We start from the raw sequence: 15,671 nt of genomic DNA, 5'->3' as shown, positions 1-15,671 counted from the left end.
ATATCACGACACTCAAGTTTGTGGTCATTTTCTTTCAAGCTCAGTCAGAAAACAAATGATACACTTGAATACTAATCCAAAATGTGTTCAACAGCAAAACCAAACTCATCTCTTCTCTCTTCCCCCTCACGCACGGCTCATGCTACATTACTTATACCCATTCACTGCAGCCCTGTCTAGCAATTTTCACCTCCTTGGGGTGGCCTAGGGAAAAGACAGAAAATTTATAAAGTATAATAAATATATTATAAGCATAAGAAAGTATAATAAATTGTAAAGACCACTATGATAGAAGACCAGAAAAAGACTATTATATCCACCTAGCTAACTTTCACTAAGTCTTTAAGATTTAGCACAACTATCCCTTCCTTAGAGAAGAGTTTCTATATACCTCCTAGCTGAGGTATCTATCACTCACACGTTTCCTTACTCCCTGTGCACATTTCTAGAGTAATAGTGCTCACATACTACCACTGACTTAGATTTCTTGTCCATTTTCCTCATTATCTCCTTGAAGCCTATTTTTAACAACCCTATGTCTCATATTCCCAAATTCTACTGAAGCGCCTAGACCCAAACAGCAGGCATTTAACACATTCAACAGATACTGTGTGTTGACAGGGGGTATGTGGTAGGAGTGAGGAAGTAAAGAGAAGAGAAAAGTCTTAGAGCCTTCATCCACATCTTTTGAACATCATAATAACTAGCACGAAAAAGTGAGCCTCTATCAATACAAGACTAAATTATTTGACTATATATCTTTAAGTAGCAAGAAGGCATAGGAAAATAAATATATGCTATTGCTTAGGAAATGAATTGAGTTTCTCCATTTCTTTTCTAAATTTCCCAACTATTTACTATAAAAGTTTTCATATATATAGAAGCGTTGAAAAGTAGTATCATAAACGTGTAAGTTTTCCACCTGGATATTACTAGTTCTTTTCATTTTGCCACATTTAATTCATGTCCATATATACACATCTGTTTGCTGTTGTTAAACAATTTAAAGCTGCAGATATCTTGACACTTTACCCCTTAATACCCTCTCCCTCAGTTTTAATATGGTGCGATGACTTTGATTAAGCACATGGAATACAATGTCCTCCTGATATTATGAGCTTTAAAAAATTAGTCATCGTGACATTCTTTAGCTGCCACTGTTTTCTTTTAAATTTGTAATTTGAATATTCTCAGGTACTTTGAAATCTCAGGTATCTCCTAAGAATAACGAAATTCTATAGAATCACAATACTGTCATGACATATAAACAAATTAATAGGTTTTAATAATCCATACACAAAAGTTTCCAAACATCTCAAGAATGTGTTTCATAAGCATTTCCCCCCATATCACAATCCAACCAAGGTTCACACGTTACACTTGGTTGTTATGTCTCTAATCTCTGTTAATCTAAATGCATCCATCTTTAAAACTAATCTTTACTCACGTTTAAGCATCACGTCAGTTTTGCATAGCTTTAAATCTGAATTTAAATCTGAAATATTCTCTTTAAAATAAAGCCTTCCAAGTGTAAATATTTAAGACACTAGTCCTCTGGGAGCTAAGCTGTGATCTCCAAGCTGTATCAAGGACTATCTGGAAATGAGGTACACTTTCCTGTCAAACTATCAGGAATACATTAATGGCCATATATACTTTAAAGTTCAAGGAATCAAAAGTAATATTCTATTTCTAGCTTCACAAGAAATCAGCTCTCTCTCTTCAAGGACTGAGCTGCAGCAAGAAACTACAGAACAGACCAAGAAAAGAATTCCAATGGGTCTTCTCATATTAAAGAAGCAGCTAGACTCACCACTCTATGGAACAAAGACTAAGGAATCCTTAGGAACAAAGGGGATACTTGGTTACCCACCAAACAGCGAGATCTAGACCTCCAGTCAATACAGGGTCCAGGGGAGGTCCTCAGACAACACTGATAACATCATGCTATCAATGACCCCTGCCAAATCCTAAAAATTACCATTAATAAAGACCCTGCAAGATTCAGTCATTTTTCATATCTGGCAAATCATTCCAAATACATTCCTTTTAATTCTATGATCCCCAGAAGTCTTCCAAGAACTTTTTAAGAGCCATCTCTTTTGAACTTAGGCAGCGTAGGAGCTATGGAAGCAATGAATATACATACACATTTCTGGTTTATTTTTAATTATTTTAAAATGGATCAATGATTTAATAATTACTTTCTCCTATCTATATTATTTTAGTAGTTTAGAAAAATATTTGATAAATTAGTTTCAAAGTCACCATTCTCATTTCACAATTTTATTCAAGTAATATTCCATGGTAATAAATGAAGGCTCAAATATCTGAACAGTATGGTAATAAAAGTTAAAAAACAAAGAAAAGAGAGGGAGAGACAACCTTCACTTTCTCAGCACTTGTACTCCAGGCAGTGTCATAGTCATTATTTCATTTATTCCCTAAAACAAGCTTAGGTTGGGAGATATGTACCAGATGATTTATGTGCAATTATACCTGTTTTCTAAGGAAGAGATATTATTTTGTCCACATTTTGTAGCCAAGGAAATCAAAGCTTAGAGACATGAAAAACGCGTGAAAGCCCTCAGTGGTAGGACAAGACTAGAACTCAGGGTCTACTGGACTCTAGAGCCTGTGTTCTCAACCACTGAGTTCATTAGTAAGAAGTCCAATCCAGAAAAGTATTGTTTAATTCCGTTTTGCTTTGCATGTGGAGACCAGACCTTTTAGGAAAAACACAACTACCACAGTTGGACACTAAGCTGTGACATGTCTCCACTTTCCTAATAGGAATCATCACAGCACAGGTTCAGGGAAACCTAATCCTTTCCATAATGGTGTTTAACGTAAGGTAATATCACTTTTCTAAGGTAGGACAATGATCTCATTGACAATACTAATCAAGATGCAGAGCTAGCATCTGCTTGACAGGTAGGATATGACGTTCTAAGGCACCTGACAAAAACAAAAACCTTTAGAAAAACACCTCTAGGTGCCCTCTCCCTCAATTTTAAAATGATGCTATGACTTTCACTGAGCACATAGAATACATTGTCTTTCTGATATTATGAGCTTTAATAAATTAGTCACTATGACATACTTTAGTTGCCAATGTTTTCTGTTAAAATCTTTTGAAATCTGAAGGTACTGAAAAAGACGGAATTAAAAACATAAAACTTTATTTTCAAATGATCTCTCAATTAGAATGAATGACAGAAGTACAGAGAAAGAAAAGGTAAAAATTAAAAACATGATAGCAGGTGATCATTAATACAATTTGTATTTGGTGGCCCGGCAATATTTTTAAATAACCTGTTTGATCACTTCTGGGCTGAGCACTGAGAAATGATGCTATAAAATAATTAAAAGCTATAACTACAAATATGGTTTGTTTCTCCATATTACATGGGATTTGTGTGTGAGGGTCTCACTGATCATTAGTACGAAAACATACTAGGCTTGGAATATCACATGATTATTCTCACTATAGTTCTTGGAAGTCAAGGAACGTAACTCTTGAAAGTGGGGAAAGAAGATAAATGATGAAGAGACAGAGAAAAATACAACAGAGAATGACACATGTTGCAACTCACCATGTTGACATTAGGACAGATCAACTTCTCATTACCATGCCAAACATCAGCCTCTATATCCCTGCTGCTACACAGGTCTTAATTCTAGATGTTGGGAAATAAGAGGGAAAGACACAATCCAAACTTCCCCTAAATCTGGAGGTGCATGAGCAGCATCCTTTCCAAGCATCATCGTCCATGCTTACCATCATCCATCATTCTGCACTAGGAACATGCAATGAGAGACTGAACCTTGCGGGAAAGGTGAGGAAAGATGCAACTCAGTGCCTTTGATTCCATGGAGCAACACAATGAACTCCTCAACCTGCACAACCCTGCCCATCCTACAGCTGGACCAGCAACAACATAAAGATGCTCCACATTTATGATTCATCCTGTGCCAGCTGTATCATGGCAGGGGTTTTTTTTAAACTATAAACCTATAAATCTGGGACATGTAATCAGAAGCTGGTTAATTACAAATTTAAATTTAGACCAAACTGATAAAGGTCTTGAGGAAGTACTTAATAAATCTGGGAAACATTTAATAATTATTTATATGGACCTTAAAACCACTTTGTGACCACATATGAAAAACCAAAGCAAATCAAATATCAAAAGGGCATACAACCTACCTCCATTGGTCCTATTTGGTTGCTGATCTGGAGTTTGGGCTTGAGGTGAATAATACTGTTGCTGCTGGTAATTAGTTGAAGGAAAATACTGGGAACTGGGGCTCCTCCTACAGTCTCGAATGCTGGAGAAAGTCTGTGAATGGGGAATTCCTCTTTGGAAAGGTGAACATCTTGGAAGACGAGGTTGAGGTGGTGGCAAATGATCAAATTCTTCCTCATCTTCCAGACTGAATCGATCATATTCTTGATCGCTACATGTCCCTTTTTTTCCTGAACTCAGTGACACACTGGAACTATGTCTTGACACAGATGCTGAAGTAGAAGCATAATCTTGCCTGAGACCTATAAGATAACAAAAAATAGTATTATCTGATAAGACATTTCAATCTAGTAAGAATTAAGTTCCAATTATCAAGTATTGGAGGAAAATTTGTGCCCAACAAGTGATTCAAATGGAGACCCGTTATCTTTTTTTTTAGTTTATTAAATACCAAGAAAACAGATACATTTATCTACCAAACAGATGTAATATTAGACTATTCTGGTTTGCAAAAAGACTGCCCAATTCCAGGGAAGATTAAACGTACTGCAACAGTTCAATCAATGTCTATCAATTTCCCCAAATGATCCCTTCTCAAATCTGAAGAGAGACTTAGGAAGACTACTGAGGAAAAACTATTCATCATCATAGTTTGCTGGGACAATTAAATTAGATAATTAAAATAATCAAATTTCTGCCCAGGTAGGAATTGCTTCTGCTCCCCACCCTAACTTTTAAAGTCAAAAGAAAGTTTAAAATCTGGGTACAGTATTTTCTAACAAGGTCACCTCTCTTGTTTTGTTACTAACATTATCTTTTGCAAAGCATACATACACTTCAATACTTCAACAGTTTTGGGTCATCCTAAATGACAATCATCTAAAAATAGTCAAAGTTTCTGGTTATTCGTCTCATTGCCAAAGCCACAACTTTTTTTTAAGGTAGTCTACCCTGACTATTTAACTTCTGAAACTAACATCCCATCTTTTAGCCATATATTTTTAGAAAGAGTTACTGTTACTTTACTGTTATTAAATAATGACATAAAATAATCATGTTTCCCCTCAAAATGTATCTCATTAAATTCTGCACAAGCATTACCATGTTTCTCATAGTGGCCTTGACTAATTCTGAAAGCAGGAAATCGTTATGCTTAAACGATACTTGGCTGTTTCTACTTAGGTTGTCCTGAAAAGATAACCCCAAAACAAGCCTGGCCCAGTTCTGTGTTCTACATCTTATTGTGCCTTTTGATGTCATTAATACCCTTGAAGCAGTTCACTCCCAGATTGTTTGTTGTAACTTTATTGCGGAACCAGTGATAAATTGTCCAATTTCCAATGATCTTCTCTTCCATAATTATTTATCCTGGGAAGTATATCAATGCATTTTTAATTAAATTTTTATTAAGATAAACATAAACTCACAGGCACTTCTAAGAAGTAATACATAGAGATCCCTTGTGCACTTTGCCCAGTTTCCCCCAATGGTAATATTTTGCAAAATTGTAGGATAATAAGACAACCAGGATATTGGCAGTGATACAAACTAATCTTATTTAGATTTTCCCAGTTTTACTCATGTATGTGTGTATATATTAGTATTAAGTTCTATATAATTTTATCACCGTAGGATTAAATATCTACCACCAGTATCAAAATACTGAACAGTTCCAAAAATCCACAAAAAAACACAAAAATCCCTTGTGTTGCCCTTTAATAACCACATCTAGCTCCCTTCTGACATGGCACTTTGTCCCTAACCTCCAGCAACCACTAGTCTGTCCTCCATTTCTAAAATTCTGTCAGTCCAAAATGTTATATAAATAGAATGATACAGCATGCAGTCTCTTGGGATCATCTTTTTTCACTCAGCATAATTCCCTGGAGATTTATCCAAGATGTTACACGCATCAATAGTTCATTCCTTTTTATTGCTGAGTAGTACTTCATGGTATGGAGGTACCACAGTTTATTAACCTTTCACCTACTGAAGGACATCTAAGTTCATTCTCCTTTTTGGCTGTTACAAATAAAGCTAATACGAACATCATGAACAGGTTTTGTGTGAACACAAATTTCCATTGCTTTGGGATAAATGCCCAAAAGTACAACTTACTGGGCCTTATGGAAGGTACATGTTTAGTTTTTTGAGGAACTGACAAACTATTTCCAGAGTAGCTCTACCAGCAATGTCTTTATATCAATGAGTTTGGGTCAGAGTATGTCCTAATGCCTTATGATGCTCATGAGAGTATGAGGAGCATTTAACTGCTCCACTTACAAAGTAGAATATGAGAGAAAGAATCTAATTGTTGGCCCATTAGCGGGGGAGAAATGCCTCAAACCTCCCTGCCCCCTTTTATTGCAAGTAGAAGCCTCTAGGTTTAAGTTTTCTAGTTTAAAAAGAGGAACATACTTTCTTCTTGCAGACGAGCCATGATCTGAACGTCAGTGAGGTCCTGTAACTTATATCCCATGGAGATAGAATCATCCTCCAATTCTGAAGTGCTCAGCTCACTGTCTATAGACGACTGGGGACTGAGAGGGGAGCCCCTGGAGGTGTAACCTAAAAAACAAAGGAAATATGTTCATTATTTAGTCTAAAGAACTGATATCTATATATGCTTTATAATTCATATCGACAGTCAGCATTGTTTTTCCTGTTTTCATAATGTCACCAAGAAACTACCAATACATCACCATGTAATGGTGAGATAATATGCACATCTTCACATGTTCACAATCCGTATATACGAAACCATCTTTTTTCAAATTCAATTTTCACAATTTAAAAAATCGCTCTGTGCTGTACACTAAAAAATTGTTCAGAGGGTAGATTTCATGTTATGTTTTTCAACACAATAAAAAAAAGTCACTCACGCTAAAATCTGTATCCCATTAGATATGTATACACCTAAAGGCATGGTAGGAGAACACATATCCATGTATGCTTTCAGTGAATATTCAGATATGCTTGTCTCTGGTAGTAACTGAATATATATTTTAAAATTAAATTTTAATCTGGTCCATTTTTTAAACAGGTACAAACAGCAGTGCTATAAATGAATAAAATATCGCACATAAAAGGCACACATACATACAGAGAAGCATCTATAAAACCTTCCTGACTGAGAGCAGAGTAGTCACAGGGGACTTGTAGTCACTCATGAAAGGGAAAAAGCAATGGCTTGATGAGACAACCAAGGAAGGAAGGCCCCCAAGGGAGAGCGCTGTGGGATGGAACTGCACCAGTGCTGAGACGCATGAGGAAAGGTGAGCCCTTCACCTCATAGAAAGCCACGATGACAGTTTGTTCTACGTAGCCCTGGCTTAATCAAAAAACTACCAGAAAAATATAATGTAAAAAAAACAAGATATAAAAGGTTTATAATATTGAATCATAATAGAAACTATATGAATTGTGTTTGACATTTAATTTTGAAGGCATATTAGGCATGCGGAAACATGTAACAACACACGTATGCTTTTGTTAACCAGGAAGAAGGCCTTCTACCACACCCAACTGACAGCAGTAGATTGATGGTGTCAAACTACAAATTCACGGAGCCATTTCTGTACCCAAAGTAAGTGTGCAGCACAAACTCTCCACTCAAGCTTGTCAATGATGGATATTTAAACTGTGTTTAGTGACTGAATTACAAAGCAAGCGGCTAGACAAGAAGTTGAAATATTACCTGTTCTTTCAGGTGTTAGTATTGCTTTATTGGAGGTTTTAGAGAAGCTGGGAGTATTAATGCCATTGCTATAAGGGCTGAGTCTTGCAACAGGACTATAAGGAAAAGCCAGTGAGACATTTGAAGAGAAGAGACTCCGCCATCGGCTAGCTGTCACAGAAGCAGAAAAGAAACAGCAGCGGTTAGCGATATGGAAGCAGATGTCAGTTTGTCATGGGGAGAAAGAGGGGAGGTTAAAAAAAAACGAAGAGACAAAGCAACTTTCTCTAAGAACATCTTAACTGACTTGCAGTTATCTATCTAAGGGAAAAAACATGTAAAAATAGGCAATTTGTGAATTAGGGTCCTCTGTATACCTCCACTAAGAAAAATTCAATCAGTCTCACCCTGACTAAAACCAATATGCCTGTACAACAGAGGAAATTTGTTTTCAATGTCTAAATCAGAAAAGATTTCTATTTTCTATTTACGCACAAAGATCCAGCTGTTTGGTAATAATATAAAAGGTTAGTGTCAAAAGAAAAAGTGGAAACTTTAGAAATGGTAGGAAATATTCTTAAGTATTCATAGTCCTCGGTTTTTTCCTAAGTTTAATTTTCAACCCATTTAATATCAGAAAAATCTTGGTTAAAAACTTTTTATAGAAACTTGCTCTTGGATTATGGAAGAAACTTAGAATGACTACTGCATTTCTGAATGGCTTTGAATCCAAAACAAGGTTTATGGAAAAATGATCTACAAAATCACAAAATAGATCCACAAAACCAAAACTTAACAATAGTTATTTTAGATGGCAGGTATAGAAATAATTGGTGATCTGCTGAACTTTTTTAATAAAAAATATTCTCCAAATTTTCTGCATTGAACATATATTATTTCTGTTTAAAGGTAGAATTATACATAGCATTACTTTAATACTATACAATAATGAACAAAAAGGAATTTTACCTACAATAGGCAGATGATTTAATTCTTACATTAGCTCACCTATATTTCTCTCCTCCCAATTACCAACCCCTTGCTGTTTCTAAGTTCTTGGGATCATGAAAAGGACCCCAAACTTTAAAAACTTGAGTAGGTCACACCAAAAATCACTTACTCTCTCTTCAAGAGATACAAATTACTGTGCTAGTCAAAATCCATTTCTCTAAAAAGCAATCATTTAGATGTGTGCTAAGCAGGAAAGAGGGAATAGATAAAAAATACATTTTACATTAAATTTCACTTTAAGCAATAACTTGGTTTATATTTGCTGGAAATCTGACAAAACTTGAAGAAGCAAGTATAAAAAGGACTGCTTTGAAATGCTTTCCCCAGACCACTTTTAATGAGTAATGCTAATGAGCAGTCAAACATCTGAAAAGTGTTTAAAAAATAGGCAGTGGGTGGAGAGAAAGAAACTATGGGACATGGTTAGTCAAGAAAATAATCAGCTCCAAAACTGATCCTTGCAAAATATCATCAACCTAATTATTTAAAGAGCAAAATGCTGCCTTTTACTTTGGCAAGAATTCTTGAGATAAGTACCATCCCATTTCAGTAACTACATAAAAAATATCTTTTCCTTACATAGGTGAAAGAACTAGGCAAGGAAACCACATACACAGTGATTACACTTTCAGAATTCACAAGTTTCACGAAGTGGACACTGACGCAAAGCCACGCTCCTAATTGATGCCAGTCACGTCACTTACCCAATACATAATTAATTGTGGTTAAACAGCTCTTCTTAATCTGAGCCAGAGCAGAGACTTCCAGAGCTGGCACTTCCAGTCCCTTAACTTCTGAATATGTAAACCTGAGCCCCAATACACCATGTAACACATACAAGGTAGCTGTTCTCACATCTTTCATCTCTATTACTCAAAGTTTCTCATTAAAAATTCTATATTTAAAAAAAAGATCAATAGTTCTTTGTGACGGTTAACTTGCTTTACAGATGATGTTATTTTATACCAGTCTGACCATTCGCCAAGCAAATTACAGTGCCTGCGTGTTCTCACCCCCAGATGCAGGCAACGACACATCACAAGTAAACAGCATTCATTACTCTGCACAATAACTACTCTGACCCAGCCTCCCAGCACAATGACACAGTGATTGTGACTATGACAGCAAGATCCCAACTAAGAACACAATTAGCATCTATTGCAAGAAAGAATGCTCTCCATTGTCCTCTGGCAAGGAGGCTTTTCAGAAGAGGGAGGAGAATTATTGTGGAGGCAAGCTAACAAAACAACGATGCTATATTAGCGCCCAAGGTTGTGGTGGAGGAGGAGAGGGGGAAAGAGCGGAAGCCACCACATCCTAGTATCTCTTCACTATGTAGCAGAAGAATTGTAAGAATTGTAAGAGGAAGCATTTTTACACAGAAAAAAGCAAACAAAAGGAACTTCTTAAAGGGCAATTTTATCTTTCCCAATCAATTAATTTAACGGATTTTGTTCATATAGGGATGTTAAATTATTTGAGAGGCTCAGTGATAATCCAAATGACCCTCAAAGGAGTGAGACAACTTTGCTAAAGGAGAAAATGGGTGATAAACTTCTGAACAATAACAGTTAAATTTTCCCATTCTCCTACTCCAAAGTTCTATAGTACAAGAGCTTCTCACACTTGGAGGTGGCATGAACTGTGTATTTTTCGGTTAAATCCAACACCTAGAATAGCAGAGTTGGGCCCAAACATAATGACACATTGGTTAAACGTACCTTACTTGGCAAGGTTTTCATTCCCAAATACCTTACGTTAAACTGCCTCACAGCACCCTTTCTGCAGCTCTCTGTAGCCCTCCTGCACCATCCTTAATCAAGACACTCGCAACCTCTCACCAGATTATTCCAATCTATTCCTCACCAAACTTCCAGCCACTGACACTGCCCTCCGCAAGCCTGTTCTGAACTTCACTATCAAAAGCTACTAGTTATATATTATTTTAACTGTGTTACTCTCTTCCATTAAAGTAGTGCAGTGACTTTTCATCGAATATACTCCAGACCATCTCACCAGCACTCTTATCTACTGCCATATAGCTCATGCCCACCTCTGGAGTGTGTCTGCAACTTCCTCGTTAAAAACACACTTGTATTACACTTCCTACTTTGCATCCCTTGTCTAATGAGTATTTTCTAATGAAATGAATGATAAAAAAGTACTAAGTTGTGGACTGAACCTTCATCTTTCTACAAAAACATAATTGGAGAGTGCCTAATGGTCTATTAATTTCCTGTGCATCTTCAAAGTTGCCCAACTTAAAAAATAATTTACAATGTATATGTGGTTATTTTTATATACCATTAAGTATGACCCCCCAAAAATAAAACTCAATTTGATAAATGCTCCAGTGATGATAGCATCAAGAAAAATCACAAAGAACAGGTGACAGAATAAGTTTAAGAAAGATCTAATTGTCTTTAATTCTCCATACAGAACATTATTCTTTTGACAACAAAAAAGTTCCCAGAAACAATTACATTCCTATTATGCCTTGATCATCTTTGCCTAGAGTTATAGTAAATATTCAAGTTTTTGTTGAATATGTAGGTCCTTGAGTATAATCAACATAAAGTTTAAGAAAGTAGCATGCCTTAATTCACATAAAAGGAAAAAAAGTAACTGATCTAACGAAAATTTTAGTGATAATCCCCAAAAGGTCAGTACTGCATCGCTCTAAAAGAATTCAAAAATAAAGCAACACTATAACATATTCTGGAAACATAATCATTTTCACTTTCTTCTCACTACAGAGAGCCAGTTCACTAATGTCCGTCTGCCACACAGCACACAGTCAGTAAATGTTAAATATGATCAAAATCTTCACAAGTTCAGTAATATTTCCTTACTTCAAATCATCCTACCATTCCTACCTTGACACATAAATGATTTTGCCCAATTTCTAAAACTTAATAACTATAATTTAGTATAATCTCTTTGAAGACAAAAGTTAGTCTAGACATTGCAGCCCAGCTAGAGGCTCAGTGAAAAAATAAACCTGTAGGAGCACTTTGTTAATATTTCCTAATAACTACTAAGTTGTTGAACTTTGTGTGTGTGAATCTCTTGGTTTCCACCTAAACGATTTTATATTACTACTGGCTAGGACCTGTGATTGGGTTATGTAAATGAACCATCAAGAGTAAACAGGAGTCACGGTCTAAGATGAGCTAGTTCCTACAGCACTGCATTGTACAAAGTGAAGACACTAGCTGGCAAGAAACCATGCAAGAAGGCAACAAAGCTCCCTCAAATTCTTGAAATGCTACCGAAGAAAGTCTTCACAAAACAGGTGAAAGTATGTTTAGCAGAATTTCTATAAATCCTACTGTCAATGATGTACCAACTGAGTTGGTTTGAGCTGGGTGAGGAAGTACTGGGGGGCAGTACTCTTACTCTTTCTAGTGCTTTCTAACAGTACAGCCAGATTTCTAATCAGGGTGCTACAGTCTGAATGTTTGTGTTCCCCCAAAATTCACATGTTCATGAGGTGGAACCCTCATGAACAGAATTAGTGCCTTACAAAAGAGGCTCTCGAGAGCTCCCTAACCCCTTCCACCAAGGGAGGACACAACAATAAGTCTTGCACCCAGAGGGGGGCCTCACCTCATCATGCTGGCCCCCTGATCTCAGAAGTCTAGCCTCCAGAACTGTGAGCAATAAACTGCTCTGTTTATAACGAAGTCTGTGGTACTTTGTTACAGCAGCCCAGACTGACTGAGACACAAGGGGAAGTTATTCTAGAAAACAAGCCCTACTCTACTTCTCCTATCCTTTTTCTCTTTTCTCATCTAAGAACAAGACTCTAAAAGGCAAAACCACAGCTTGCAGAGGCTATGGGTCACTCTCATTTGTCACACTCTATTACCTGCCTCTCACGCAAAGCAGGTGATCTAGAACCATCACTTCAGAAGGCTGGAAGGCTCCTGGCTGTGTGAAGAATTCAGTCCTTTCTCTCTTTCAGTTTTTAATGCCTGATGAAAACTCATTAACAGCAAATTTTAGATCTGTTTTACCAAAATTCACAGAACTGCTTTCTAAATAAGTCATAGTCTATCAACTCCTTGCTCATGGCTCTCTTCTTGGCTCCCAAAGTCATATTCTCCTTCATTCCCTATCCCAGGTTCTCCCTGAAGGAACTGGCCAACTATCATTTAAATCTTCAAAGGCAAAAAGCTATGTAGAAAGTGAAGTGCTCCAGAAGGATTCAGACACCCAACACTTACAGACCACATCCAGAGTCACTCCTTCATTCAACATTTACCAACAGATACCAAGATAATGATAAACATAACGGTCAGCTTCCAGTAGTTATCCAAGTATCTTTCATATATACACACAGCACATAGTTATTTCCCTGCTCCACAGTCATTCTGGGAAATCTGGCCTGACCCCCATGCTCCCCGCTGCTTTTTAAAATTCATTTCTCTATGCATTTGAGTGGGCACCCACCATGGTAGCTATAAAGTACCAGATGCTGCAGATATTGAGATGAGTCAAATATAGCTATTGTTCTCCCCTGCTTCCCACTCCAATTTGTAAAGACCAGCTTGTGCAGAAGACAGACAAGTAAGACATGAGTATCCTGTAACATGGTAAGTGCAAGAAAAGCACCATGAAGTACACGCAAAGTGAGGACAATGATTCACTGTGAGGGAATCCAAGGACTTCACCAGAAGACATGTTATCATGGCCCTTGAAGGTTGTGGAGCTTATCCCGCAGGGTACAACGCCATTCTAGGTAGAAATAACACACGCAAAGGCACGGAGGCATGAAAGAGCAGTGTATATCCAGGGGATGGCAAATGGTAGGACTGAAGAGCAGGGTACACAGGAGAAGAGTTAGGACTGCAGAGGCTGGCAGGATCAGTTTCTGCACTGTCAACTACAGTATACGCTCTAGTGGTCAATTAGCATTTTGACTTTGAGGAGGAGAAAGGCATGATCAGATGTGTATTTTCTGAAGATGACATCAACAGCCATATAGATGATGGATTAACTGGTCAGAGACTGATGACTGGGAGACCAGTTAGGAGGCCTCATAGCAGAGCTGGTAAGACATCACAAGGCACTGAATGATCAAGTATTAGGAGAACATCCGGTGAGAATACACTAAGCCACATCTGAGCTAAAGTAGAGATATCTGGTGACGCAATGAATTCAGGGAGTGGAGAAAAAGAGGAAGCCAAAGCTAACACCATGGTTTCTAAGACACTGCCGCCATCCACTAAGACAGGTAACAGGAGATAAGCAGGTTTAAGTGAAAGAAAAAACTGAGTTGCATTCAGGAGAGTTACAGGACATGCCTATGTGCTGGTGTCCAGTAAGGAGTTAGAGTTAAGGAAAGAGGGCTGGAGAGAAAGGGATCAGGGCACATCAACAAAGATATTAGATAAAGCCACAGGCATGAATGAAATCACCCAAGCAGAACGTAAAGAAGGAAAAGAGAAGGGGCCTAAGAGAAGGAAGATTTACGAGTGGATAAAGGGAGAATCAGAAGAGGAGACCGAGAAACGTTAGAGAGGATTCAAGACACTCAAGGATCAGTGGAGCCCAAAACAATAAAGATAATGAAGAGTTTCAACACAGGAGTGATAGTTAACAGTGGGAATTACTGCAGACAGGTCCTATACGATGAGGCCTAAACAAAGGTCACTGGTTAAGACAGCTAGGTCATTGATGACAGCAGGTCCAACAGAGGAATTAAAGCAGAAACCAGAGGTAATAGGTCAAACAGACAGAAGATGAGGAAGAAGAAATTATTCTTTCTAGAGAGATTCGGCTGTAAAAGTAAAAAGAAATCAGGTTGTAGTTTGAGGAGTATGAAACTCAGAGGAGGACAGTTTTTAGGATAAAGGAGACCTGCATGTTTACAGGATGCAGAGAATGGAACCAATGGAGAAAAGAAGAGTCTAGAGAAAAGGGGAAAGCACTGCAGTAAGATCCCGGAGATCAGAAGGAATGGGGCAAAGAGATTAGGTAGAGGGAATGGGTGAGGTAGAGCGGACAGCCTTGGAAAAAGGAGGATTCTTTCTTTCTCTGTACCACAGAGGCAAAGAGAGTGAGAATTATAGAGAACTGCAGGATATGAAGGTGGGTGTTATGGCCTCTTACCTGTAATTAGAAGGTAGTAAATATGCTGAGAAGGCAGAGGCTGGAATAAAGAACCTGTGTAGTAGTAATGGCCTGGCCACCACTGGGACAAGTAAAAGTTATTGCCTAGGTGAGTCTGGACAGCACCTCTTTGTAACAGTACTAATCTCAATGCGTCAGCCTAAACAAAACATTTGGAGATGTCAGCAAGAGTCTATTTTATGATTCTGTAAAGGACGTTTACGTCCTATGGGATTAGATTTAGGTAGGTGAAGTGTAGTCATACTGTTCATGGACATGTCAAAGTGACCAATTTTGTCATAAATAATTAAAAAAAAACAAAACAAAACAAATCCTAGTTACTGAAGGGTACTTCCCACTTGAAACTTTAGAGATCTAGGGTAAGATCCTGGTGAGAAGAGTTAGATGGGGGTCCAGAAGGGTTAGATGGCTGTATCCAACGTCAATGAAAGTCAGAGCGCACAATAGTCTAACACAAGAGTCAGCAAACATTTTCTGTAAAGGGCCAGCTAGCAAATATTTTAGGCTTTGCTGGCATATGGTTGGTCTCTGTTGAAACTACTCAACTCTGCCATCATAACGCTAAAGGAACCACAGACAATACATAAATGAATGAA

General features: G+C 37.6%; 1 protein-coding gene across 4 annotated transcripts in view; it reads right to left on the bottom strand.

The window, feature by feature from the left end:
- Window positions 1–15,671, bottom strand: part of SLAIN1 (SLAIN motif family member 1) — a 56,416-nt gene that overhangs the window by 10,343 nt on the left and 30,402 nt on the right. For 2 of the 4 annotated variants that reach the window (XM_023621713.2, XM_014732149.3), the window contains 2 exons: window positions 6,669–6,818; window positions 4,211–4,552 (listed from right to left, as the gene is read on the bottom strand). In XM_023621713.2, coding sequence (XP_023477481.1) covers window positions 4,211–4,552; window positions 6,669–6,818 — 492 coding nt within the window. Of the gene's footprint in view, window positions 1–4,210; window positions 4,553–6,668; window positions 6,819–7,947; window positions 8,098–9,641; window positions 9,982–15,671 lie in introns of those variants that run through there. The other 2 variants (XM_023621712.2, XM_070240384.1) reach the window with 2 other exon arrangements.

Source organism: Equus caballus, chromosome 17 (genome assembly GCF_041296265.1).
Source record: "Equus caballus isolate H_3958 breed thoroughbred chromosome 17, TB-T2T, whole genome shotgun sequence".
NCBI classification, from domain to species: Eukaryota; Metazoa; Chordata; class Mammalia; order Perissodactyla; family Equidae; genus Equus; species Equus caballus.
This window is presented reverse-complemented; position numbering and strand designations above follow the sequence as displayed.